Source organism: Simochromis diagramma, unplaced genomic scaffold, assembly GCF_900408965.1.
Source record: "Simochromis diagramma unplaced genomic scaffold, fSimDia1.1 OVJJ01000165.1, whole genome shotgun sequence".
In the NCBI taxonomy this organism is placed as follows: Eukaryota; Metazoa; Chordata; class Actinopteri; order Cichliformes; family Cichlidae; genus Simochromis; species Simochromis diagramma.
Window position 1 is genome coordinate 556,918 of NW_024387467.1, and position 26,624 is coordinate 583,541.

A 26,624-nucleotide genomic window follows, 5' to 3' on the forward strand; every position below is an offset into this window, starting at 1 on the left:
TTTTTACCTTTAATGATATTTTAGGATAAGGTTAATTTCACGTATGACGCCCATGACCTAAATCCATGAACATCAAAGTCAACTCATCCTGATGCTTTAATAATTTTTGTTAATATCGCTGGAAGCATGAGATCTGTACCTGCAGGTGAAAGATGAGTCCATGGGTGACTCACTTTGATATTTTTCACACTTCACCATCAACTCTGTGCAGAAACTCGACACCCAACGAATCCGCCGATAGATTCGTTGGGTGTCGAGTTTTACGCTTGGCGTCTGTCAAACGGGACAGGGGCCCACGATGAGCTATTCCCCCAACACCCTGCTATTTAGAGGTGGGAATGCGCTAAGACCCAGCCCCCTCTAGAACACCTGCTCCTCTCCTTCTGTGCCCCTGTGACAGACTGATCAGTGCTCCGCTTGACTTTGTCCACTGCTTCACCACAGTTCTACGTCGTGCGCTCTACCTTTGACAGTTTGCTCTGAAATTTGTCATTTCGCGCTGCCCCCTGGTGGATTTTAATCTGTCCGTTTCTTTACTTCTCCCCATTAATTAGCATTAAAACCGGTGCGTTTTGTCGATGGCGGAGGGTGTGCGCCCTGAGGACTATTGTGATGAGCCGGCGGAAGACGAGTTTGGAGAAATCATCAAGTGCCGATCTGGTAGGAAACCACAACATCCCCTCCCTGTGTGTGTGTGTGTGTGTGTGTGTGTGTGTGTGTGTGTGTGTGTGTGTGTGTGTGTAAAGGAACGCAGTTTCCTGTATATAACTGATACACAGTTTGAGAGGAGCTGAGCGCATTACTATGGTTCCATGTGAAAATCCGTCCATGTCTATGTGTGAATCCACTTTTTCTGTAAACACTTGCTAGATTAAAAATATATTTGAAGTCGTTTATTGCTGTTTAGACATCATTGGCAATTTATAGTCTTTATAATTCCCGTCAGCAAAAATGTTCCAAATATTTTTGTTTCTGAAAATAATAACTGCCTTTCCAATAAGTCTGTTTGCTTCCTAAAGAGGAGGGTGAGGCCTGTTGTAGCCTTTATCAAATCTAAAAGCAGCTCATGTTTGCGACCCTTGTCTTGTTGTTGTATGTCAGAGTGAAGTCATTTAGTCACAGCGTCACAGATCAGACAAAAGCCAGATTTGTCTTTGCTATGGTGCTCTTGTACTGTAAATCTCAGGGCTGGAACAATCAGGATCTTTAGCCACACATGTGCTTATTAGTGAGAGTCATTACAAAATGAAAGTGGTGTGTGCTTCACTGGGAGTCATTTTGAAATGTCCGTGTACAAAAACAATAAAATACATAAAAAATACTTTCACTGGATCTGACACGTGTGCAAAATTTCACGAGTTTTTGAAAATGTTGAAGCCCTCAAAAACGAAATTATTGCATCTGTTCCATCAAAAGAAATGGAACAGATACAACAGGGCCTTTGCACTGTCAGTGCTCGGGCCCTAATGAGGTAATTTAACACTATTAGCTACTACTACTACTACTGAAATATAAATACTGTATAACTAAAAACTAGATATACTAGAAATAACTCAAAAACAAAAAACTAACAAAACCGAAAACAAAAGTCTCTATAATATAACAATATCCAAAAAACACAAAACAAAATCCGTCGACTGTCACAGAAATAATTCAACCTCCGGAAATTTTTCTAATTATTTACATTTTTGGTATCACATTACAGATCATTTTGACCCTTTTTGTAAGTATTGTACATAAGAACTAAGCAATCAGATAATTCTTAAAGACAGTAAGTGTTTGAATTGTTTGTATCGATAATGAAAACAACCGATGACTCTGGACTTGAAGTACTCCTCTGAGGTAGTTTCTTACATTACGTGACATTCTGCCATTTTATCATCCAAGGTTGAGCCTATATGTTACAAGATCACCGAATATGCATGTGTCCTCTCTCTCTATATATAAATACTTTCATCGGTGTGCCATAGGGTCAGTTATGTTACCTCATTTCATGATTGCAAGTGACTTGCAATTATAATAAAATATTCTAGGAATTTTCATAAATAAATAGATCTGTTTTCTAAAACACATTCATGGATGTACATGTGGTGGAACTGATATAGTGCACTTTAATTGAGCAAATGAGCAATTAAAGAAATCATATGTATCAAGTCTGGGATTGTCAAACACCCAGTCATTGTATGTAATGCTGCGTGTATTGTTAATATCATTTCATTCATTAAATAATTCCTGGTGGCACATGGCTAAAATGCTCTGGGGGAGGTTGTTTTGTATGTGAACTGTGACCCAGACACGGTGTTGCTTGCGTTGCGTTGGAGGCTGTGGTGATTCTATTTCCAGTTAATGATCTTGTAAAAGGGGAGTGGCCTGGCATGGTCCATGGAGTGGTGAGTCACGAGCTAGTTCTTTTGCTTCCTTGGGCACTGGCTTTCCTTTAGCCTGTCTGTTTGTGTAAATATTTTTTTTTCTTTTGGGACTTCTTAAATAAAGCTTTAATAAATTAATAAAGCCCCACTCTCTCTGACATACACTGACTTTCTCTTGTTTCTATGTCTCTCTCTCATTGACTCCCCCATGGTACAGCTGATAGGTCATCTCAAGCTGGAAATAGCATTCAGCTGGCCTGATGGACGCTGCTGCACAGTGTCAGATAGCCTAGTTTGGGAGAGTGCCATACCTTCTCTCTCTCTCTATTTTCACTTTCTTTTACTCCTCTTTTTCCAACCTTCAATTTTTCTTTTTTACTTGCGTTCCCACGCCCTCTCTCTTCCTTCCACTTAGTTTACATCTTCTCCTCTGCTCCCCATCAGCAGATTCTCTTTCTCTGTCTTGTTCTTGTGTGCCACCTTCCGCTGTCTCCCTGTGTTATATTTTACCACCCGATCTATTTTTCAGTGTATGACTACAGCTGTCTGTCAGAGGCCAAATCCAACAGTCTGTCTCCATGCTCTGGGCATCTCTGCAGATATTTAACATACTGAGCTATAAATGCTTGTATCCAGGGGTCTGAAAAAGACCCAAAACACACTGAATGGAAAACAATTAGAAATTTCCAGTTGTTGTCTTTCCTAAATATTCTATAAAAATATTGTGAATATATCCAGAAAACAGCAATTCGATATAATTTTCCCACTCTGTTCTGTTTTTATTTTATGGTTGTTTAACATCACAAAATGTTGAACAATTGATATAAAAAAGACCATCTGCACAGCTAAGAAAAATATACCAGCTTACACATAATATTTTAATACAGATGCAACAATTATTAAACCTCACAGGGCGCATTTGTCAGACCCACAGAGGTATGAAAACCATAAAATGAATGCCTGTCTTACAACTACAAGATAACTTAAGAGAACAGTCAAGACATGCAATAAACTGCAAATGCTCACTCAGGTCCAAAATGTCTGTGAGGACATTTATCAAAGTAAGGTTTGTGAGTCTGTTTTGCAATATGGTTGCACATAACTGTGTTTTCAATCCAAGCTGGACAATGATACTTGGATGCTTAGTGCGCGCGCGCGTGTGTGTGTGTGTGTGTGTGTGTGTGTGTGTGTGTGTGTGTGTGTGTGTGTGTGTGTGTGTGTGTGTGTGAAGGATATGAAGCTCCTTAATCTGCTGCTCTTCTGTTGGGCTATAAAAAGAGCACACTCATAACATGATAAAAACACACACATTTAATGAAGGACAGATTGGCTTCTACTGGCGTCTAACCTTCAGTGTTATTTAACCATGATGCTTTTCAGGGGAAAAACATATTTTTTGTTTTTCACTTTATTTATAATTTTTCTGCGAAACACAACAATAGTGTTAGTGTTTTAATGGTTTTAATACCATCTATGTATTTATGTATTTATTGCATATCATCCTGTGACCCAGCCTGTTTATGTCCTCTGCAGTAGACACGCAAATCACAAAAGAAGCAAAACTTAAAGATACTTGTTTTCCTCGGTTCTCAAGAGGATACGGTTCTGTGATGTCTGTCTTTTGCAATGGGGGTGCTGCAACTCCCACAACAGCCCACAGCCACCTCCTCCAGCTTATTCAGGGGAACACTGAGGCATTCCTGCCCCAGCCAATAGGTATAATCTCACCAGTCTGCCCCGGGACCTACTTCCAGTGGGACATGCCTGGAACACCTCACCTAGGAGGTGGCCAAGTGATGCGTTGACGGTCTTAATGTCTTCGTTGATTTTGTCCATCCACCATTTCTTCGGTCTGCCTCGAAGCCAGCATCCTTCTGGGTCGATCCTCATAAGTGTTTTTGCTACAGAAAAAAATGAGTATAACACCTACTTTTTTGCTGGGTATCTACTTTTTTCCCCAAGTCAACATTAGGTTGTGTTGCTGATGACTCAGTATATGTCTGAGTTAGCTTAGTGAGATTAAAAGAAAAGATCAGTCTGTGAGTTTGAGTCACCCTAGTGAGCTGTACGTTTCCCTGACTGAAAAATTGAGTCAGGTTCAGGTAATAACATTTATGGACAGAAGATGGCAGCAAAGACAGCTGCCACCGTCTAAAAGTGAATCAAATGAAAAAGTCTCTTTTTAAAACTTGTTTTTTTTATTTAATCTTTTAACTTCATGCACATTGCATCAAGCAAAATGAAATTATATGCAACAGTCTCTGACTTGAATGAATTAGTTTTACATTTAAACCTATTTTCTGCATATAAAATATAATAATTTACACTTTACACTCGCTCTTTCAAATAAATGCAAGTAAAACACAGCAAAAAATAAATCAAAGATTCAGCGGCACTGAGTCCTGTCGCTCCTTAATCTATTTTCACCTGTTTAGCAGGAGTGAGGCCGGTGGAGGTTTGCCCGGTGCCAGAGCAGAAAGAAGTTTTCTCCCCACGCTGATGTTTTTGTCACTTTTTACAGAGTCAAACTCAAAGTAATGTGATTACTTCCATGCTTTAAACGCTGCATGGTCGTACTCTCTCCTGCACTCTATATATTATCCATTGTTGATCTGCACATGTCTGTTGCTGCCACGGACACCGCACGCTCGTACGTTATTGTCATGAGACACTCTCACAAACAAAATCACAGTTTAGTAATGAAGTAACGCAACCTGTTTAAGGGAAAGTAACAGTAATCTAATTACTTTTTTGTAATAGTAAAAAGTAGGACTTTACTCGTTACTTGAAAAAAGTAATCTGATTAACGTAACGCATTACTGCCCATCTCTGGTGGTAAGTAAGTAGGGGAGTGATGGATATTAACTCATGCACACACAACCAGTTGGGGTTTGGTGAAGGGTTAATTGTATGAGTCGCATGTAGTTTGTGGGGCTCTACAGAGCAGAAGGAGGATTTGGGTTTGGTGGAGTGGAGCAACTGATTGTGAGTCTGTGGGGATGCTGTAATGAGTCTGCTAGGATCCCAGCAGAACTCACTTCCTGCTCAGTTCTTTACCGACACACACATTTGCTCATACAAAAACCCTTTCTGGGTTAGTAGGAGGATACTTTTTTCCAAATGAGGTTGTATACCATTCAGATAGAAGTAGTGCTGACAGCTGTTGGTAGGGCTCACACTGATCAGTCAGGTTAAAAGAAGATTGACATTATTTTTCTTTGTGGCTGAAATTCACCACAAACTAGTGCTGGATTGGTAATCAAATTGTGTCCAGATGGGTCAGTCTAATTTTGGTCAATAAATGGCAACATGGGATGAGTATCTTGCCCAAGCATATATGGCATGCAGACTGGAGTAAACTGGGTTTGAACCACGAACCTTCCAGTTAGTAGGCGACCTGCGCTACAAGTGGAAGCAGATTTTTTTTTTATACCAGTTATCTTATTGGTACCAAAGCCTGACTGGTAATCTGGTGGGCCAACACTAATTTGAGCCAATGGGTCAATTTGTAGGGCTGGTGCACAGCAACCCTTCAAGCAGTGGCAGCAGTCCATTTGTTCATTTTCATTACCAATACTGTATTGCCCAATCAAATCCTTAGCGAAACCCTCCTCTCCCCTACCTTCACTGTGCGCTCGTGCAACATGTAGAACAGAGTTTAGTGTGGAAGTGTGGAGCTGAAAAACTAAGACAGACAAAGAAAAGAAAAGCATATGCAATAAAATCATGATAGGCCGTCTGGCCCAAAATTGCCAGGGCCAATTATTTTTCCCAGTTCGTCCCTGCTCGATCCATTTTTCCATTCAGCAACAGAGGCTTGCATGGTGAGCGTGCATGCAGGCCATGGCAGGGAAGTGCATTACTTATTGTTTTCTTTAAAGCAGCAGTGAAGTCATTCAGACGTAATCAGTGATGTCAACTAAAGCAAGCTCCGGTCCACTGCCTCACAATAAATAGCCTATCGAGTCTGAAGCGAGGTTCGAAGCCTCGGTGTTGGCGGTTATGTCGCTGACCACAAGTAAATGTATGAAGTTTATTTCAGCCTCATGCCTTTGTGTTTAAACTGCAAGTGACCACCGGCCAAAATGACAAGCGGTATCACGGGTGCTGCCACTAATGAGTGAGGTGGGGTGAATGTGATGGAAAGAAATGGAAAGGAAAAATATTTTTGTGGCGGGGGATAGTGAAGGTGCTACAGCTGATTCAGTGTCTAAAGAATGAATTAATCCTAGATGAAGTAACAAATCTGGTCAAATAATTACTGAAATCTCAGGAAGCAAGACCAGAGAAAAGTGTCATCCCAGTGAGGATGAAGAAGCATGCAACACAAGCTTCAATAAATCCAAGCTCAAAGTCAAAGAACAAAGAACCAACAGACCTTCAGGAGTGATAATGCGAGCTGTAAGGATGGAGGTGAACCTGATGAGGAACTTAGTCTACCTGGTCAAAATGTAACTGAACTGCATCAGAAATAACTACAGGGTGTGTGCTCAGCAGCCAGCAGATGGATACCAGACTCACACCAAGGATGTTGACAAGTGGGTGAAAAAATTTTCTGACAGACAACTCACTGAAGCAGAGGGAAACATCTTTCCAAAAGGGTTACACTTTTGCTGTGGGTTCTCAGAATATTTCTGTTGTGAGTGTGTGTGTGTGTGTCAGATGGCAGAAGATATGTGTGAGACCTTAAATAAGGTATGTTTTCATCTTATTGAATTCTCGTTTGGAAAGTTGCTGCAACAATGCAAATATTTCAATGCTTGAAAATATGTGGTGATAAACAAGATCCTCACTTGATCAGGCATTGCATTACAATGTCTAGAGTCGCTATGGATACAAACCTTATTTTCAATTTTATCAACTAAGAAGTATTTCATTGTCAGTTCATCTACAGGGTGGGCCATTGATATGGATACACCGTAATAACATGGGAATGGTTGGTGATATTAAAGTCCTGTTTGTGGCACATTAGTATATGTGAGGGGGCAAACTCCTCAAGATGGGTGGTGACCATGGTGGCCATTTAGAAGTCGGCCATCTTGGATACAACTTTTGTTTTTTCAATAGGAAGAGGGCCATGTGACACATCAAACTTATTGGTAATGTCACAAGAAAAACAATGGTGTGCTTGGTTTCAACGTAACTTTATTCTTTCATGAGTTATTTACAAGTTTCTGACCACTTATAAAATGTGTGCAATGTGCTGCCCATTGTGTTGGATTGTCAATGCAACCCTCTTCTCCCACTCTTCACACACTGATAGCGACACCGCAGGAGAAATGCCAGCACAGGCATCCAGTATCCGTAGTTTCAGGTGCTGCACATCTCGTATCTTCACACCATAGACAATTGCCTTCAGATGACCCCAAAGATAAAAGTCTAAGGGGGTCAGATCGGGAGACCTTGGGGGCCGTTCAACTGGCCCACGACGACCAATCCACTTTCCAGGAAACTGTTCATCTAGTGATGCTCGGACCTGCACCCATAATGTGGTGGTGCACCATCTTGCTGGAAAAACTCAGGGAACGTGCCAGCTTCAGTGCACAAAGAGGGAAACACATCATCATGTAGCAATTTCAAATATCCAGTGGCCTTGAGGTTTCCATTGATGAAGAATGGACCCACTATCGTTGTTCCCCATATACCACACCAAACCATCACTTTTGTTGTTCCAACAGTCTTGGAGGGATGCATCCAATGTGGGTTAGTGTCAGACCAATAGCGGTGGTTTTGTTTGTTAACTTCACCATCACATAAAAGTTTCACTAAACAAAATCTTCTGCGTGAACTGAGGGTCCTGTTCCAATTTTTTTTTGCCCATACTGCAAATTCTGTGCACCGATCTGGGTCATCCTCGTTGAGATGCTGCAGTAGCTGGAGTTTGTAAGGGTGCCATTTGTGAGTAGCTAATATCCGCCGAAGGGATGTTCGACTAATGCCGCTCTCCAGTGACATGCGGCGAGTGCTACGCTGTGGGCTCTTGCTGAACGAAGCCAGGACAGCCACTGATGTTTCTTCATTAGTGACAGTTTTCTTACGTCCACATTTTGGCAAATCCAACACTGAACCAGTTTCACGAAACTTAGCAAGCAGTTTGCTGACTGTAGCATGGGAGATGGGTGGTCTCGTAGGGTGTCTTGCATTGAAATCTGCTGCAAAATGGAAAAATGTGAGCCATGTGGACTGGTGCTTTTCTCACTTTTGTCACTGAAAGGACTTTCTGCTATTGTCTTCATTCAAGTTTCTTCTTGTTTTTTCTCTGTGTGTAAATCTAACATTTACACACAGAGAAAAAACAACATTGAATGCACAGGCAGCAACTGGAGGAGCTCCAACAACCAGTCTTCTGATTAGTGGATGACCAGAGCCACAATCACCCTAGAAATCAGAGTGAGGTATTTAATTGGCTTGTGATAGCAGCAACAAAACCAAAGATATTTTGCTTGTAGAGACAGAAGACAGAAGAAAGCAGGGACTCATCCAGGATGAGAGGGGGGGCTTCACATATCACATATCTCTGGTTCAGGCTTCTTGAATCCTTGTTTTATGTATCACAGGAGGAAGTATCTTTGGAAGACGATTTGAGATATCATGTCCTTGGGTGACATGGTAACTTTGCAGTCTACCTTTAAAACAGCTGAAGGTGTGGATATGGAGAGGGAGGTCTGGTCATTCTTCTTACTCAGCTGCCCATATGACCCAGAGTCAGACAAGTGTCAGAAGACGTCTTAAATGTCCTGTCAAAACCAAATGCTGTGTGTCCTTTGGCTCTGTATGAAGAATATTTGATTTAATAAAATATATTATAGTCTTTTTAAACTAGCTGACAGTTGCTAAAAACTTCTGATATATGTATATGTACAGTATTAGTATGTATTAGCTGACTGAGGACGGTTCTCTCTGTATGTGCTCTCGCAGCTCCTCAGATTAGACGTCTGAGACAGCTGAGCTGATTCAGATTCAGATAGACGCTTTTTAATCTAGCTTTCGGTCTCTACTGTTTGCTGTGTATTCTCTCTCATCTTATATTGTGGTGTCTTCATTACTCTCTATTTTCATTTCTATTTTACTATTATGTCCTCCCTTTTTTTGCACAGTGGTGTCAGATACAAACCAAACACTTCTAATCCCTCTCAGTTCCTCACATTTCATCTCACATCAGCAATGTTTTTATTTTTAGCTCCTTAAAATTGTGTCACAAGGGAGATGAAAGCAAAGATGAAATGGGAGAGATGGTTTTGAAAATAAACCAGTGAGGGGGAAAAGAGAGTAAGTGAAAGAGGCAAAGGAGAATGGATGAAAGGATGTAGAAAGGAGTGAAAGATGGATGAATGAGTGAAGATTAGAAAAAAGGAAGCGATTAAGCCCAAGATTTGTCAGAAGGGACCACAAGAAGATTTTAGATGAAGAATAAATTCAGGCTGGTGTGGCAAAGGTTGAAAGACCAGACAGGAAGAGATGAGTCATTTTCCCCAGCTCCTTAAATGGAGGGGCTCAGAGGTCTAGAGATGGTGGTGAGCTGATGGGAGGGCGATGAAGAATGAGTTTTGTAATCACTGCTAAACATGGGAAACAGTGAAGGACTATGAATGTTATGTGGTCTCTGAGCTGGTAAGCAGATAGTGTCACTCACTAAACATGTGTTGTGTTAAAAGGATCCTAGAGGCCAAATACTCTGATTTTTCTTTTGCTCTTCACTTTTTAAGTGTGTGAGGTAGCAAAACGTAAGCAGCAAGTGATAGGAAGAAAGCATCAGCAGACTGTTGGAGTTTCTTTTAAGGGTCCTTTATTTTTCTGGCGTCACCTTTCAACATTTGTTTCACAAAACATAAGAGCCTGCCAGTTAAAATCTCATCTGCTTTATACATAATTCCACCCACAGCTGAAACTCATTAATCTCTACCATTGAGAAAATAGGGTAGACTAAATAACACAGTCTAGACAAAGAAACAGGAATAAAATCATTCTTCCACTTAACAAACTCATTCACCCAACTAAACGAAAAGTCAATCTCTTCACAAAATCCCACTCATGAGGTTATTTTAAAGGAAATAAACAATTTTTCAGACCTTCATTTGGTTACACCCAACTGACATGATCAATGACATAATATCCTACATAAACAGGAAGTACTGGGGCAGCCCTTCCCACATACCTGTTTCACATATAGGACCTGCACAAAGTAACACACAACGGTAAGTATAACCAAACTACATAAAACAAACCAATGATTGTGACATTAGGCTTTAAGAAGATTTGCACTACTGTAATGAATGTAACCAATGCTACCACAAACACACCCGGGATCGTATGCAGAGCCAAGGTTACATGTGCAGTGTCTACATTAACCCTTTAAAACCGATCGGAGCAGGCACGCTCTGTTTTGCGTAACTATTTTTAAATCCCAGTAGCTCTGCAACCACGTAAGCTAGCGCAATAATTGTTTTTGCATATGAAACCGGAGGAGTTGTACTTACATCTTATGGCATCAGCGTGTCCTAGGTCACAGTTTCCTTCCACATAAAGCTTTGCAAAAACTGCATAAAAAGCACTTGCTGGAAGAAAAACATAATATTCCAGAAACACATTTTGCCGATCCGATCAGCTGTTTGTAACACTTCCTATGTTGGAATAGACGTCAGCGCGAACTTTCACATGTCCGCCATGACCTGCCCGAAACCGGAAGTGACATCATTTTCGCGGAAATGTAGTTTTTTACCATCAAGGCCTCATGAGCCTATACTGGTGTTTTTAAAAGTTATGATTGACTTTATGCCTTTCTGTGTCGTTTCTGGGATGCTTAGGACTCATATTGCACTGCTGGAAATAGTTTATTTTGATACATATGCTGCTTTTTTGCAAATTTGCATTATAATATTTATTTTCGTTTTTCCTGCAGTATATAAAAATTTGTGTATTTCAAAAATAAAACTATGAAGACACTCAAAATAAATTTCCTGTGGTGGGAAACTTGTTTGTGCAACTTTTTTGTATTTACAGTTTTGAGGGATAAGCCTCTTAAATTTCTCTAACTAGAAATATATGTTAAAAAAACAAAAACTATTTTCTATTTTTTTGTAGTTTATTGCACTTTTTTGCAATTTATGTAATTACTATGAACTTAATGCAGACATATTATTAAAAATCTGGGCTATAATGGTTGTATTGATGTATAGCAACTTGAAATGCTCCCAAAAATGGCTCCACAGCATGTAAAAATATAAAGTAAGCTCTGGCGGACTTGGTTCTATGGTCGGTCTTAAAGGGTTAAAGCATTATGATTGACTATAAGATAACAGAAGACAAATGAACAATATATTTAAGTGACAAATGGTAAATGAATTCAATCCTGGCCACTTTGTCACAAAGTGTCAGAGCAATGAGACCTAATCTATTATTAGGAGTCTAATACTGAGCTCTTATTGCAATTGTTTCATATTGAGGGTCAGGTTTCCTAAATGGGGAAAATGGTATGTGAGCACAGTTCTCATAGATATAGTTAGTTTTAACTATATTTCTAAACACAGGCACCGTCACTTCATTTCAATATCAAGTACAAATGAAGACATGATCATTTTCAGCATTAAATATTGGCACAATTAGCAGTAAATTCCCTTTTCACAAGAAGAAACTTGTGGTAAAACCAGGCTCAGGGAGAGGCAGCCATCTACTGTGACTGGTTGGAGGTGAGAGGAAAGAGAACCGAGAAACAAAGGATAAAAGACAAACTATAGGAGAACGAGCCCAGGGTTAATTATTGCTAATGATTTAATACAGTAGTGAATCAACACAGAGTGAAAAGAGGTAACTGAAGAAGAAACACTCAGTGGCAGCTTTAACAGAAAGAAGCCTAAAAGTAGAGAGAGAGTATCTCCAGACTGGGAGCTGGCTTCATAGTAGAGGGGCTGGTAGCTGAAGGCTCTACCTCCCATTATACTGAAAACTCTGGGAACCTGCAATCTCACCCTGCAGCCTTAGAGTAAAGTACTGTGTTAAGATAATAAGGTACTAAAAGGTCTTTGACGATGGGGGTATGATAGTTCAAGATTTTAAATACGAGAAGGACTCATTCTGAATTTAATTGCGAGCAAATAAAGAAAAAGGTAATATCAGGGAAATCTAGTCTGTCATCCTGTCCCAGTTGGTACTCTGACTGATACTGAGGGCTTTTCAGGGAGCTTTGAAAGTGACCAGATGGAAATGAAAAATAGTCCAGCCTAGAAGTAATAAACTCATGAACAAGCTTTTAGCAGTGTTAATGAAGTCCATCCTTCTCATGTGTTTAATGTGCACACTGAAGGACGACTAAAAATGACTCCAAGATTCCTCAGTGTTACTGGGAGCCAAGGCAATGCTATCTCAAATAAGTGTCTGGTTAGACATAATGAGTAAATAAAGGTAGGTATCATCTGCATAGCAAAGTGTTTATTAATATTATTACATAAGGGAATAATTTATAATGTTAAAAAAAGATCTGGTCTCAGCACAGAACCCTGTGGAACTGCAATCTGTTGCCACGAGTGTAGCAGAGGCAGAATCCACACATCAAGCACAGCTCGCGCAGCCACAGACTGGGCCATATCCAAATGGGGCTAATTTATAATTCATACGTGTATAAACTAGTTCATCTCATTAATGAACAGCATTCTACAATGCACAGCCAATTTGCCCCTCAAAAAATGAGGAAGCAATAATTATACTAACAAAACAGTATGGTATGAGCTCGGCTTTGAAATTGCGGCAGTTCAGAAATGAGAGAAGTGTAAATAAGAACCATGTCTTGATAACTAATCCTTAAGTGGAGCGCAGGATTTATCCAAAAGTTTGCTTTATTACAAACTGTTCCTCCATATTAACCTGAAATCTATGTGTAACAACTGGCATGTACGAGGTGTGCAAGTAAGATAGTAATATAACGTTTATTTAGTGCTTTTTAAGACAAGAACATGTCACAATGTGCTTTACAAAGGTATTAAAAAACATGGTCACATAAACCTGAATCAAGTAAAACATCACAAAATCCAGAAACATTACCCAAATGTCTGAATAGATGCGTTTTCAGCGGATTTTTAAAGGATTTGAGTAAAATTAAGATTCTAGAAGATTAAGAAAGTCAGAAGCAATGGAGCACGAATCATTAACATGAAGATTAAAGCAGCCGCCTGGAATGTCTCTTTAGGGAAACTCGACTTGCACATAAGGACATGTACAACATTATAATGAAGCTATTTCTAAATCTGCTTTCTACGCTACTATTCTTCAGTCTGCTGAAGGAAACACTCGTACTTTGTTCTCTGCATCATGCCATATTGTCAAACCTCCAGGTACCTTTACCATAAATCTCTCCATAAACTTCCATTAGTTTGGAATTCAGCTTCTGTTATTATATCCTGACCCAGATGTCTGAATGTATAACACCTTTTCTTAAACTGCTCCATTGGCTTCCAGTTTACAAATGTATCAATTTCAAGTTCCTCATTGTCACTTTTAAAGCCCTTCGTAACCTTGCTCCTCCATCTGATCCATCTTATCTGATCTTCTCCGTACACACTCACCCTCCAGTCCACTCTGCTCCTCTTCACCTTCTCTTTTACCTGTTCCATCTGCTCATCTGACTACCATGGGACCTTTGCATGCACTTCCACCAGATCGTTGGACTATAAAGTCTCTTTCTTTCAAATCACGTCTCAAAACCCATCTGTTCAGAATTTATTCTCTTCATTAGTCTATTAGTTTTATAGTTGTTATTTTAATTGTTTACTTTATTTAATTGTGTATATGTTTTTATTTTTGCTGTACTAATATAAGGTGACCTTGAGGGTCTTTAAATGTGCCTATAAATAAAATGTATTATTATTATTATTCTAAATGTTAAATGGACCCTTTTTGACTTGAGCACTCAGCTTGCCTCATTCACCCATTAATACAAGCACTTTTATTTAAGCCCACAACTCATTGTTCAGTATGTTTCCAAGGACACTATGGGATGCAGACTGGTGCAGCCAAGTATCGAACCAACAAACTTAACTCTACTTACTGAGCTATAGCCATCCCAAGCAGCATGCCACAACATTGTGAGGCAAAAAAAAACAAGTTTGTGATACTTGTGGTAAGAATTGGTGAGTGATATCAGTGATATGTCTTGCTTCAGGACTCTCCTCCACCTTCCTGCCTATGCACCCTTAAGTTCTGTTCTGCTTCAATAAAATTCCAGTATAACTGCTAAATAAAAAGAGAGCCACTGTTGTAGCACAGAAAACTCTGACACTAAGCTAGACATAAGCTCTCTAGCCCATTAATCTACCTTGGTAACACCCGGGGATCCCTTTAAAAATAATAGAAGAAAAAAGTGAAAGACTAACACACAGATGAAAGAGCAACGAATGAGATAGGGAGAGGTGGGAGAAGAGGGACAGAGCTCTGATTGCAGGTAATTGCTGTTCACATCCAGGGCAGGTCTAATCACTTTGAGGCTGTGTGTGTGTGTGTTGTGTGTGTGTGTGTGTGTGTGTCTGTGTGTGTGTGTCTGTGTGTGTGTCTGTGTGTGTGTGTGTGTCTGTGTGTCTGTGTGTGTGACTATGCTAATTTTTCCCCAGCATCTGGGTATAACCCTAAGCTCAGTGGAGCAGTAGCTTGCTCCTGTTTTAGCCTTGGTTTATAATTAGTGTCCAAAACCTCTTGCTCTTCCATGTCTTTGAATCAGAGAGGGAGGGTTTTTCAACTTAATTTGACTTTTTCAACATAACACTGAAAGGAGAAACGGGGAACAACAACAATGTATAAAATATGCTATTTGAGGAAGTTTATTTTCTTTAAGTACAATGACAGTTGCTGAGCCATAGTGTCGGTGTTGCCACCAAGTCTTGGAGGAGGTGAAGTGAGGAAGCCAGCGAAGCCCTGGACATGCTCTGTGTCCTCATGGGATGACATCACTCTGGATCACAAGGTCACTGGTTGCCCTCCTCAATGAAAAATCTTCAGGCCTGGGAAAATGGATGAGTTGAGAAGTATACAGTGTGAACTGAAGGCTTGGCTTAGTGTAAAGATACGGAGTGGCTGAGACCAATCTCCAGCTGAACATCAAACGTAGATGAGGATTACGCTGATTGATCACCAACCTCAAAGACATCAGCACTAGCAAATGGGCTGGATAAAGCCACTGAGCTGAATTTGTTTTTCAGCAGGTTCAGCACTGGGCCCTTTTTGAACCTCCTCACACAACACAATCTCAACACCTCAGCCATCAAACAAACCAACAGTGCATGTCCCTTCATACGTGTTGGCCTCGGGTGAGCACCCCACCCACATCCTCCTTTCAGATTCACCTTTCTTGACACGTGACTGTGACGGCTGGCCAGGTGAGGAGGCAGCTGATGGAACTACGCCCAGGCAAAGCTGCAGACCCTGATTCCATCAGTCCTTCGCTGCCTAGCTGTCTGGCATCCTGATGCAAGGTTAATGTGAAGGAAGTCAGGCACAGGTTAAAGTCCAAAAGATAAGATAAGATAAGATAAGATAAGATAACCTTTATTAGTCCCACACGTGGGAAATTTGTTTTGTCACGGCAGGAAGTGGACAGTGCAAAAGTTATGAAGCAAAAATTAGAATACAATAAGAATAAATACAGTACACAACTGTACAGAATAGAATAAAGTAAAATACTATATACAGTAGAATAAAATAGAATAAAATATACAATAAGATAAAAATAGAATACAAATGCTATATACAACTGAGTAAAAATACAACGATGCCAGAAAAGTATTGCACTTAGTGTTATTGCACATGTGTGGATGTGTGTGTTTGATCAGTTAAAGTCTTTGTTGTGGAGTCTGACAGCCGTGGGGAGGAAAGACCTGTGAAATCTCTCCGTCCCACACCGTGGGTGCCGCAGTCTCCCACTGAAGGAGCTGCTCAGTGCTGTCACAGTCTGCTGCATGGGGTGGGAGATGTTGTCCAACAGTGATGACAGCTTAGCCGCCGTTCTCCTGTCACTCACCACCTCCACTGGGTCCAGAGGGCATCCTAAAACAGAGCTGGCCCTTCTGATCAAAAGGGGGGGGGGACTTTTATATTTAGCCAAAAAAACAAACTTGGTTAAATTATACAAAAATCAAAATCTTGGGCCCATAAAAGAGGTCAAAGTATAACAGAACTCTACTCAAAAGTGGGCAACAAACAATACTACTAACTCAAAGACCTTCCTAAATGAGGGGAAATAGCAGCTGATCATCCCACAAAGAGACATAAAGTGGTAGAACACACAACGACCTAAATCAACCCCCCATGATCCCAATTTGCAGGTCTCCATATAGGCTTGCTTTGCCCCTTTTTCATCTCTTAGCTCATCAACCAAGGAAACAAAAAAAGATTAAATCATGCGCATAACAGCGTAAACTAAAATGTATGCACTTATTTTAGAATACAGTATTATGTGATTGTGTAAGTAAATTAATTCTAAACCAAAACCAACTCTTTATTGTAAATTAAATCCTATATTTAAAGAAAGAAAACTATGTGTAGTGTTTCGTGTTATGTATGAGTCTATTGTAACACTGATATTACCACTGTGTGTGGTTGTAACTGCATCACAGTTAGGTACCAGTGCTGTGGAAGACTGTCATGGTTAGTGACATCAAAGAAAGCCACCCCTTCAGACCAGTTGATGTCTGAAGGTGCTGGAGAGACTGATTCTTACCTGACTTAGCTTACAGGCGAAACATGTTCTCAACCACTTTCAGTTATTTACCAGCTTACAGGGTGAGTTCAGGGTGAAAGTGTACATTAACCCTTCTGTGACAAATTAAACCAAATGTCTCCCACCCCAGACGTGTTCCAGTGAAGTCCTGGAAGATCCTAACTGCACATTGCTGGAAACAGTCTGCCGAATGCTGATTTGTTGACAAATGAGCCGGAACAGGAGAGTTCACTGGAAATAAAGTTACGTTGAAACCAAGCACACCATTGTTTTTCTTGTGACATTACCAATAAGTTTGATGTGTCACATGGCCCAAGATGGCCGACTTGTAAATGGCCACCATGGTCACCACCCATCTTGAGGAGTTTGCCCCCTCACATATACTAATGTGCCACAAACAGGACTTTAATATCACCAACCATCCCCATGTTATTACGGAGTATCCATATAAATGGCCCACCCTGTAAAGAACAGTATGTGTGACTGCTGTGTGCAGCACCTCTTCAGATTTGGTTAAAATAATACTACTCTAAGGCAACCTGCCAACATTTGATGCATTCTTAATTTTAAAATTCAGAATCTATTAGCAATCACTATGCAAAAAGAAACTTAATTTCCACTATAATTTAGTAGATACTCTATAAAGCTACATGCTTATTAAACTAATTAAATCACAGAGGAAGATTTCTAGTGGCCTATTCCTTAACTGATAATTCCATTTATCACCCTGAAACAGAGGAGTGAGTTAATGTTTTCCACATGGTCCCCCAGAAATGCAGTATGGTGAAAATTAACACAGCGCAGTTCACTTGATTTGAGGCTGTCACATGAAAATTAGACAGGTTAATTGCTTGTTCTCTAGAGGAATCACAGCTGGTGCTTTTGGAGGGAAACGGCTTTTAATAAGTAAAGAAAAGCCACAACTGACTTACCTGTAGGGTTTCTTTTACTCATCGTGTTGGGGGTGAATGAGGACCCAAATGCAGATTCACAGGGAGGCTAATATTTCCAAACACCTGGGACAACATCTCTGGAAGTGGCCCAATCCTGAGGCCTGTAAAGGATAGGTCAGGGGGTCGACTCGAAGAAGAACCTCGGCTAAGGGATAGATCTGGTGGCCAGCCTGAAGACCAATAGAGGAGATGGTTAAGGGGGCCAGCGTGGAGTACCACAGAGGAAATGGGCCTCTTCTGGGGGCCACCCAGAAGACCAGCAGCAGAGGGGGAGCAGTCCTGCCAAGGAGGTAGTCAGCATCGCCGAAGAAGGGGGCCTGCAGGGGGTGTGGGAGGAGACCCGTGTCAAAGGAGATGGGACATTTCAGGGGGCTAGGCTGACAGCTAGCATTGGTCTAGGAGTCAAGACCCCTGAGGAAGGGGCCAGCAGTGCAGCCCCTTGGTGGGCTGGCCTCGACACTGGCAGAGGAGTCCTTTAGGGGGCTGAGTTTAATTCAGTTTCAATGTAATTTTATTTATATAGTGCCAAATCACAAAAACAGTTGCCTCAAGGCAAGTTGAAGAGTAATAGGACAGCCTGGACTCGAAGTCTACAGGTCAGGAACTACAAGCAGCTCAGTTTTCACTTGCCCAGGAAGTTACAGTTTTTTACAGACGCTAGGACACATTTCTCAATACTTAGGTCACGTTTGCAAAACACTTCACACAACCCTCCTAACTGACCGTCAGCTTGGCAAAGCAGTTCATTTCACATTCAAAATGCACTACAACTACCAAAACACTTCATTCAGGTCTCAAATAAACTCATTCTTCCAGAACACTAGCAAAGGTTGACAGCCGACAAACACACTTTGTCACCCACAAAACAATGACCTAAAAAACACTAACAACATGTAGCATTACACAGTGTTTTCTTGTGTAAAACAAGGACACATCTCTGTTTATAATTTCAATATATGTTACTGGAATGAATCAGACATCATGCAGAATTCGTTAATATTTGTTTCTGTATTTTTATTTTTTTGCACTAAGTAATCCCAAAATACAAGAATTTGTATACACACCATCCACTGATACACATACAATAGTAATGCTATTCTACTCGGTCTTCTCCATTTGGCCACAGGTTCTCATCCACATCACATCTTATGTCATCTAGGGCAACACACCTAGGAAAGAATCTTCTGGCTGCCAGAATTGAAGGAGTTGAACAATTGAAGGAGTAACACCTGTGTAGATGTTCATCTACAATGAGAATCAGCTGTGGCTGGTTAAACTGCATTTTTAGGATTAAAATATGTTTCAATAAAATATTTCTGTTGAATTTTGCTGTCTTTTTAAGTTTTGCATTGTGTTATTGTTTTGGCCATAAGTTTAACAGTTTTGACAACAGTATGTAAGCACATGCAAAATGTCCTGTACGTACAAAGATTTTTGGCAGTTGTTGTGTCTGAGTGAGAAGATAATTCATGAAATTTGAGAGATGTAGTCATTGAATGCATTTTGTGCCAAAACAATGATAACTGGTCCTCAGTTTAGCCCACATAGACTTCTGTTGTGCTCACTGTGTGAGGAGTTTTGCAAACGTGACCTAAGTATTGGGAAATGTGTCCTAGCGTCTGTAAAAAACTGTAAACTTGAGCTAAGACTCAAGTGGTTCTGGATGTTCTCTGCAGGCTCAGGACCCAGTTGTTCAAACTTTAAAATGGCAGATGAAAGAGTTCTGAACATAAATCCAAATACCAAGGCACAAGGAGTACGGAAGTACAAGAAATAAACTCCAAGATTATAGGAAACAATGCAATGAAACAGACAGGTACAACATGACAAAGGACTCAATAAACCAAGGTTTTAAAAACACACAAACACACCGAGGCTAATGAGAAATGAGACTATAATCTAAACAATAAGCAAACTGAGAATCAAACTGAAGATCTTTAATAATAAACAGACCTTGAAAGACCAAAAACACAAAACACTGGGTTAAAGAGCCAGGGCCGTGACAAGGATTGTAAAAGTCATGAACAAACCCACCCGATCAGATTATATCACAGCTGGTCTGACAAACTTCCATCCATCCATTTTCTGCTGCTTATTCTGGGCTGGGTCGTGGGGGCAGCAGCCTAAGCAGCTGGACGAAAAAGCTATAAAATTCAGTGCACTTAAAACAACAGCAAAAGATTTTAATTTCTTAAATCTTTTCTCTTGCATTTTAGGGAACATCTCTCTCGCACGTGCTCTTCCTCTTATTATAATTACAACAGTTAATTACAACTTCCCAGCTACAGAAGTGAGCGCTGCTCATTAAGCTAATGACTCCACCCTTCATGGGATCACTCTGTGGGAAAGATGCATACATTTATTTGCCACTGGCAGCATAACAATGCAGATACCACAGCAACTGTAGCTGAGATAGATTACTGTAAGCACTCAAATCCTCGAAAACCCATTTGCTTCACCAAAGGCTCCTAGTCAGCTTGAAGACAGGTGGACCTGACACAACTACAGTGATGCACTCGTCCCAGGCAAGCCCTGCGGATTCTAGCTGTTTCTGCTCTGTGTTGAATCATTATATCTAACAAACCCTGTTTAAGCTTTTTATGACCTTTATGTGGAATAAAATTCTATGGCACAACATTATTTGAAACGTGATTGTTATTTGCTCAGAGACCGGTCACAATGTTTTGTTTGGGAACTTGAAGGGTGTATGAAACATTGTTGCTTTAAAGCAAAAGTGAAATGGTCCTTTCTGTTCTGAACATTTGTGCTGTACCGTAGTTAAGACCAGTGTTGAGGTAGTTGTACTAAAGTAATTTAAATTTCTACTGTGTGCACAAACTCAGAGTGAAATATGTCTGTGAAGGTTCTCAGTCATCCAGGTCATCGTGAACTGAAGAAGCTTCTCATCCGAGAAGCTTCTTCAGTTCTAAGGTCAAATGGTGGAGAGTCCCAGATTTAAACCCAGTGGGAGTTTCCCCCAAAGAGGGACAAAAGGACCCCCTGATGATCCTCTACCTAATCACATGAGCCAAAGCGTGAAAGCGGGTGTGGGTCCCAATCAGCCAGAGTTTCGGGTGAGCTCATTGTGAAACCTGGCCCCACCCTATCATGCGATTTCCTGAGGTCAGATGGCCCAGGATGTGAGTGGGTGTTAAGGCGTCTGGGGAGGGAACTCAAAACTGGATTATAGATGGCAGAGAGTTGGTGTCGTAAACCCCCGCCTCTGTTCAAAGATGGTCGCTCACAGTGGACATAGATGCTTCATTCACTCCTCTTTCAAACCATCTGTCCTCTCTGTCCAAACTGTGAACGTTGGCATCCTCGAAAGAGTGACCTTTGACCTTCAGATGCAGATGGACTGCTGAGTCTTGTCCTGTGGAGGTGGCTCTTCTGTGTTGTGCCATGCGCTTGTGAAGTGGCTGTTTGGTCTCTCCGATGTTGAGGTCTGGGCATTCCTCGCTGCACTGTACAGCATACACCACAGCATACAAAACTCCTAAACACGAACTTAACAATGTGGTGTTTGCTGTACAGTGCAGCGAGGAATGCCCAGACCTCAACATCGGAGAGACCAAACAGCCACTTCACAAGCGCATGGCACAACACAGAAGAGCCACCTCCACAGGACAAGACTCAGCAGTCCATCTGCATCTTAAGGACAAAGGTCACTCTTTCGAGGATGCCAATGTTCACATTTTGGACAGAGAGGACAGATGGTTTGAAAGAGGAGTGAATGAAGCATCTATGTCCACTGTGAGCGACCATCTTTGAACAGAGGCGGGGGTTTACGACACCAACTCTCTGCCATCTATAATCCAGTTTTGAGTTCCCTCCCCAGATGCCTTAACGCCCACTCACATCCTGGGCCATCTGACCTCAGGAGATCACATGATAGGGTGGGGCCAGGTTTCACAATGAGCTCGCCCGAAACTCTGGCTGATTGGGACCCACACCCGCTTTCACGCCTTGGCTCATGTGATTAGGTAGAGGATCATCAGGGGGTCCTTTTGTCCCTCTGTGGGGGGAAACTCCCACTGGGTTTATATCTGGGACTCTCCACCATTTGACCTTAGAACTGAAGAAGCTTCTCGGATGAGAGGTGAAATGTCTTCAAGCAACTTAAAGAAGTCCAGACGCTTCGGCTGCCTCATGGCGGATATAATATTTTTTAAACGAATTACCCCACAGTATTGCTTAATCAAGAAAACTGGTGATTAAAAGCCATGTTTGGGCACATGGGCGGCTGTATACACACTCACTCATACACACACACACAAATGCTTGGATATTTACATATGCACATATTCCTTTACATGCATTCAGTGGAGCTCTCCTTAATAGTCCAGCTCTCAAGTCCCCAACTGCGATAAGTGAATTTTAATTATGAGAATATTGAGAGTTGTAATAAATTATTTTAATAACCAGCAAATGACTTTGCTTTTCTGCAGAGACTGGTTTCACTAGTGGATCAAGAGCTAGTGTGTACAGTGGCTGTCAGTGCCAAATTACACAAATCACTTCATTTCTGCTGTTAGTCACTCATCTGTGGTCATTTATGGACTGGCTTTTTATTAAATGTTATTTTTAACTGTTGTTTAGTACATAAGTGAATATAATTAAGTATTTATCCAATGCATGCATTTGTCTGTGTGTGTGTGTGTGTGTGTGTGTGTGTGTGTGTGTGTGTGTGTGTGTGTGTGTGTGTGTGTGTGTGTGTGCCAGCTTAACTAAGCAGCAGATTGCAGAGATTTGCAGCCAGCTGGTCCGGCTGTGTTCCTATCCGTTTCCCCTGCCAACACAGAGACGCAAACACACACATGCGATTTCACACAACAGGAAGTCATCGTCAAACCAATCACAAACCTCAACCACAACCAAGATCCCTGCCCTTCCCTGCAGGGATCTTGGTTGCTGACTAATGGCTATGGCTAATGATGCTCGTGATCACTGTAAATAAAGACATATGTTTCGTGGCTGAGAACACGCCTACTCAAAGCTTTCTGTCATTAAGGCAGGCTCATTCACATGCTGGGGATGATGCACTGTGTTGTAGTATTTTTGTTTTGTACTTTCAGGTTTGGCAAGAGTGAATTTAGTAAAGCAGCCACACTCAGAATGAAATCATGATCCTCCTATTTGTTCTGGGGGATCATTTGAACACAGTCAGGGGGGCAGGTAAAGCACAACTACACACACAAAGAAATGTTTTAACTCAACTCGTAGCTATTAGCTGCAATATTGCAACTACATACAATTATACTTGTTTCTATATTTTCTTGACAGGATTAGGATTTTGGATATTTAGTGCCTGGGTGAATTCTGGGCTCTTTGTTATGGTCCTTGAGCTACTGCGGCACAATTGTTGCTTATGTGCCACATTATAGTGTAAAGGCTGCTGCTATTGGGGAATTCCCTTGCTTGAGGGCCTGTGCCTGGCCTACAACAGTGGTTAGGTGAGCTGTACATGTCAAAGTAACATTCAATAAAGACGTGTGCTTTTTCTAAAGAAGCTTGACCACAACTCCATCTTATAGGAGTAATGTTGTACAAGCCACAGTAGTACCAATGTTGTTGTAAATACACAGAAACTTTCTATCTTTACTGAACAGAGGAAATTTATAGCACTCAAAGTGCCTTTACATTAGAGAACAGTAGTAGCATATCAGCTGCTTATTATAAACTGTCCTTGTTTAAGAGTAAAAGATGGGAGGCATTGTATTTTTGCACATTAATTCTTTTGCTTCAGTTATTGTTTCTGTGGTATTCGTTTCCTATTTTTACACCTTTTAAATTGTTAAGCTTTTGTTTTTTTATCCATGGGTACCAATGCCACTTTGAAAACAGAGGAAAAATTAACATTCCAACTGTATTTGAGTTAATATGTTAATTTTTAATACTTTATTTTAAATGTGCTTGACCACAGCACATAAGGTTGAATTCTACTAGAACCAAATGTTTCTGATTTAGGGCAGAAAATGTGTTTTCATGTGGACATGAATTATGAATGACAGTCATGCACATTTGCCAATAAAACAATCAGTGACAATACTCTTGGCAACAAACTTTATGATGGAAAAGGCTAGTTTAATAGAGGAATAGATACATAACTCAAACTGCTTGATTCTGTTCATCTGGACGTAGCGTTTTCAGTGGGAGAAACGTTTCGTCACTCATCCAGGTGACTTCTTCAGTCTCAGTTAACTGCAGGTTTCCCCAAATCTTATAAACAGTACATTTGCATGATGACTGAAACCAGCACCAGTGAATGAACAATGGGCTGGGAGGTCAAAATGTTACATCCAGATGAACATAGTCAACCTTTTGGGATTTACTTACCTGGATGATTGAGCATGCATCAAACAACGGGAGAGAGAGCTCCAGAAGAGGGTCTTGGGATAGGTGGTGAGACACCTTTGTTGTATGCAAATACAGGACAGGTCACTACACCAATCTTCAATCTGCTGTTCATGTCAAATTCTTTATTTTCCCAAAAGGGAAATTAGTTTAGCAGCCGGATAAAGGTAAACAAAAAAGTAAACAAAACAATAATATAAAACGACAATAATAGTAATAGAAAATCCCCAGACGGTTATATGCCATTTAGGAGACAGGATGCAGTAGGGATAAAAGATACCTGGAGTCTTTTGGTCTTCCTCACAGGTACTCTAAAACGACGGCATCTAAAGGCAACAGTTTAAACTCACTGTGAAGTGGATGGTTCAAACAATTAACAATAGAATGAACCTTTATAAGCACATTTTTATTGTAAATGGCCAAAAGTCCATCTTGCCAGCGCCCTGCAATTTTGTTAGCAGTTTTTACCAGAAGACCGAATCGATTCTTATTCTTCACCGTCAGGTTACCAAACCAGGCAGCGATACAAAAAGACATCGCAGATTCGATAAAACGTCTATAAAACAAAGACAACATCTCGGATGAGACATTAAAAGATCGCATTTTCCTTAAAAAGAACAGTCTTTGTTGAACTTTTTTAGTAGTGGCCAGCATGAGATTCTTTATGGTCAAGCACACCTAGATATTTATAACTCTCAACGATCCCAATATCAGCAGTTTTAATGATTGATTGATAATACTTTATTCATCCTGAGGGAAATTGGGTTAAGGTTAATGATAGTGGGTGATGAGCTATAAGAGGACTTCCTAAAATCAATAATCATGTCTTTAGTTTTTGACACATTAAGTGAAAGGAAGGACTCATCACACCAATCCACAAAATCATCTACAACCTGCCCATGGCCTGACTCGCCCCCACAAGAAGACTGACGATCACTGTGTCATCACCAAACTTCAGGATGTGTCTGTTTGTGAATTTGCTGCAACACTCATTTGTGTACAGAATGAACAGAAGGGGAGAGAGGCAGCACGCTGGGGTGATGCAGTAGAGGAGGAGAGCACATCAGAAAACACATGATTCACCCTCACGCATTGTGACCTATTAGTCAGAAAGTCGGTCACCCAGCCGATCAGACCAGTGTCAAGCTTGAAATGATTGTAAAGCCTGTCAGCAAGTAAGAAGGGTTGAATTGTATTGAATGCCGATGAAAAGTCAGCAAATAATAATCTTGCATGGGTGTGAGGGGCCTCAAGATGCTCATACAAGAGATGCAGGAGTATGACAGCAGCGTCCTCCACACCTCTCCCTGCTCTATAGGTGAACTGGAAGGTGTCAAGATGGTGTTCAACATGCATTAAAATCTCCTTCTTAATTGTCTTCTCAAATGACTTCATCACTAAAGAAGTCAGAGCCACAGGCCTAAAATCATTAGCAACAGGAACAATGACAGCATGTTTCCAAATCTTAGGTACCGTCTGTAGCTCTAAAGAAAGTGAGAAAATATGGTGAAAATCCCACTCAGCTGATCAGCACAGGTTTTCAGTGTCCACAGATGTTGTCAGGTCCAGGACTCTTACTCTTAGTGTGTCTAAAGAGATTAGCCCCCTCTCATCAATACAAAATGATGGGGGAGTGATGGTTTCTCCCTCAGTTTGCTGGTCTGCCTAGAACAGTCAAGATCTTCAAAACGCAGGTAAAAACTGTTAAGACTGTCTGCCAGATGTTTGTCAGAGGTAAACCCTTCTAAGGTAATCTTACTTTTACCTTTCGTTTGTAGCCCTGCCATTGTTTTCATACCAAGCCAAGCTCTTTGGAGGTTGTTACTGCTGAGTTCTGCCTCAATCCATCGCTGATCACCACATGCACTATTTTGTGAAGAAGTTGTTTGTCAGACTCCAGGAGGTATGGGGGCAGTCAGTTACCAGATATTGTTTAGAGACAGCGACACACAACTGATTTGGCAAATAGCCATTCAGTAATAAAGTATGGATGTGGCTTGTTAGACTCCAGCCCAATTCCCCAGCTGACCAAACAGGAAGCTGGAAGGATGTTTGAGTGAGACCCAGGAGTCAGCTAAGATGACACAATGCATCGGGCTTACCACTCTTGGCATTCTTGTTCTCTTTTTTCCTCTTGCTTTGTTTACTTTATCCCTCTGTCTCTGTTGAAGTTGCTTTCTGTTTTTAAATTGAAAACAAAAAGTGTTATGATCAGGAAAATTGACAATTGCTGTTTTTTTTGTTTTTTTT

General features: G+C 40.8%; 1 protein-coding gene across 3 annotated transcripts in view; it reads left to right on the top strand.

Annotated features, from left to right (window-relative positions):
- Positions 1-389: 389 nt before the first annotated feature.
- Positions 390-26,624, top strand: part of dmd (dystrophin) — a 284,148-nt gene continuing 257,913 nt past the window's right edge. For all 3 annotated transcript variants that reach the window (XM_040014765.1, XM_040014766.1, XM_040014767.1), the window contains exon 1: positions 390-660. In XM_040014765.1, coding sequence (XP_039870699.1) covers positions 579-660 — 82 coding nt within the window. In that variant the 5' untranslated portion in view covers positions 390-578. The remainder of the gene's footprint in view (positions 661-26,624) is intronic.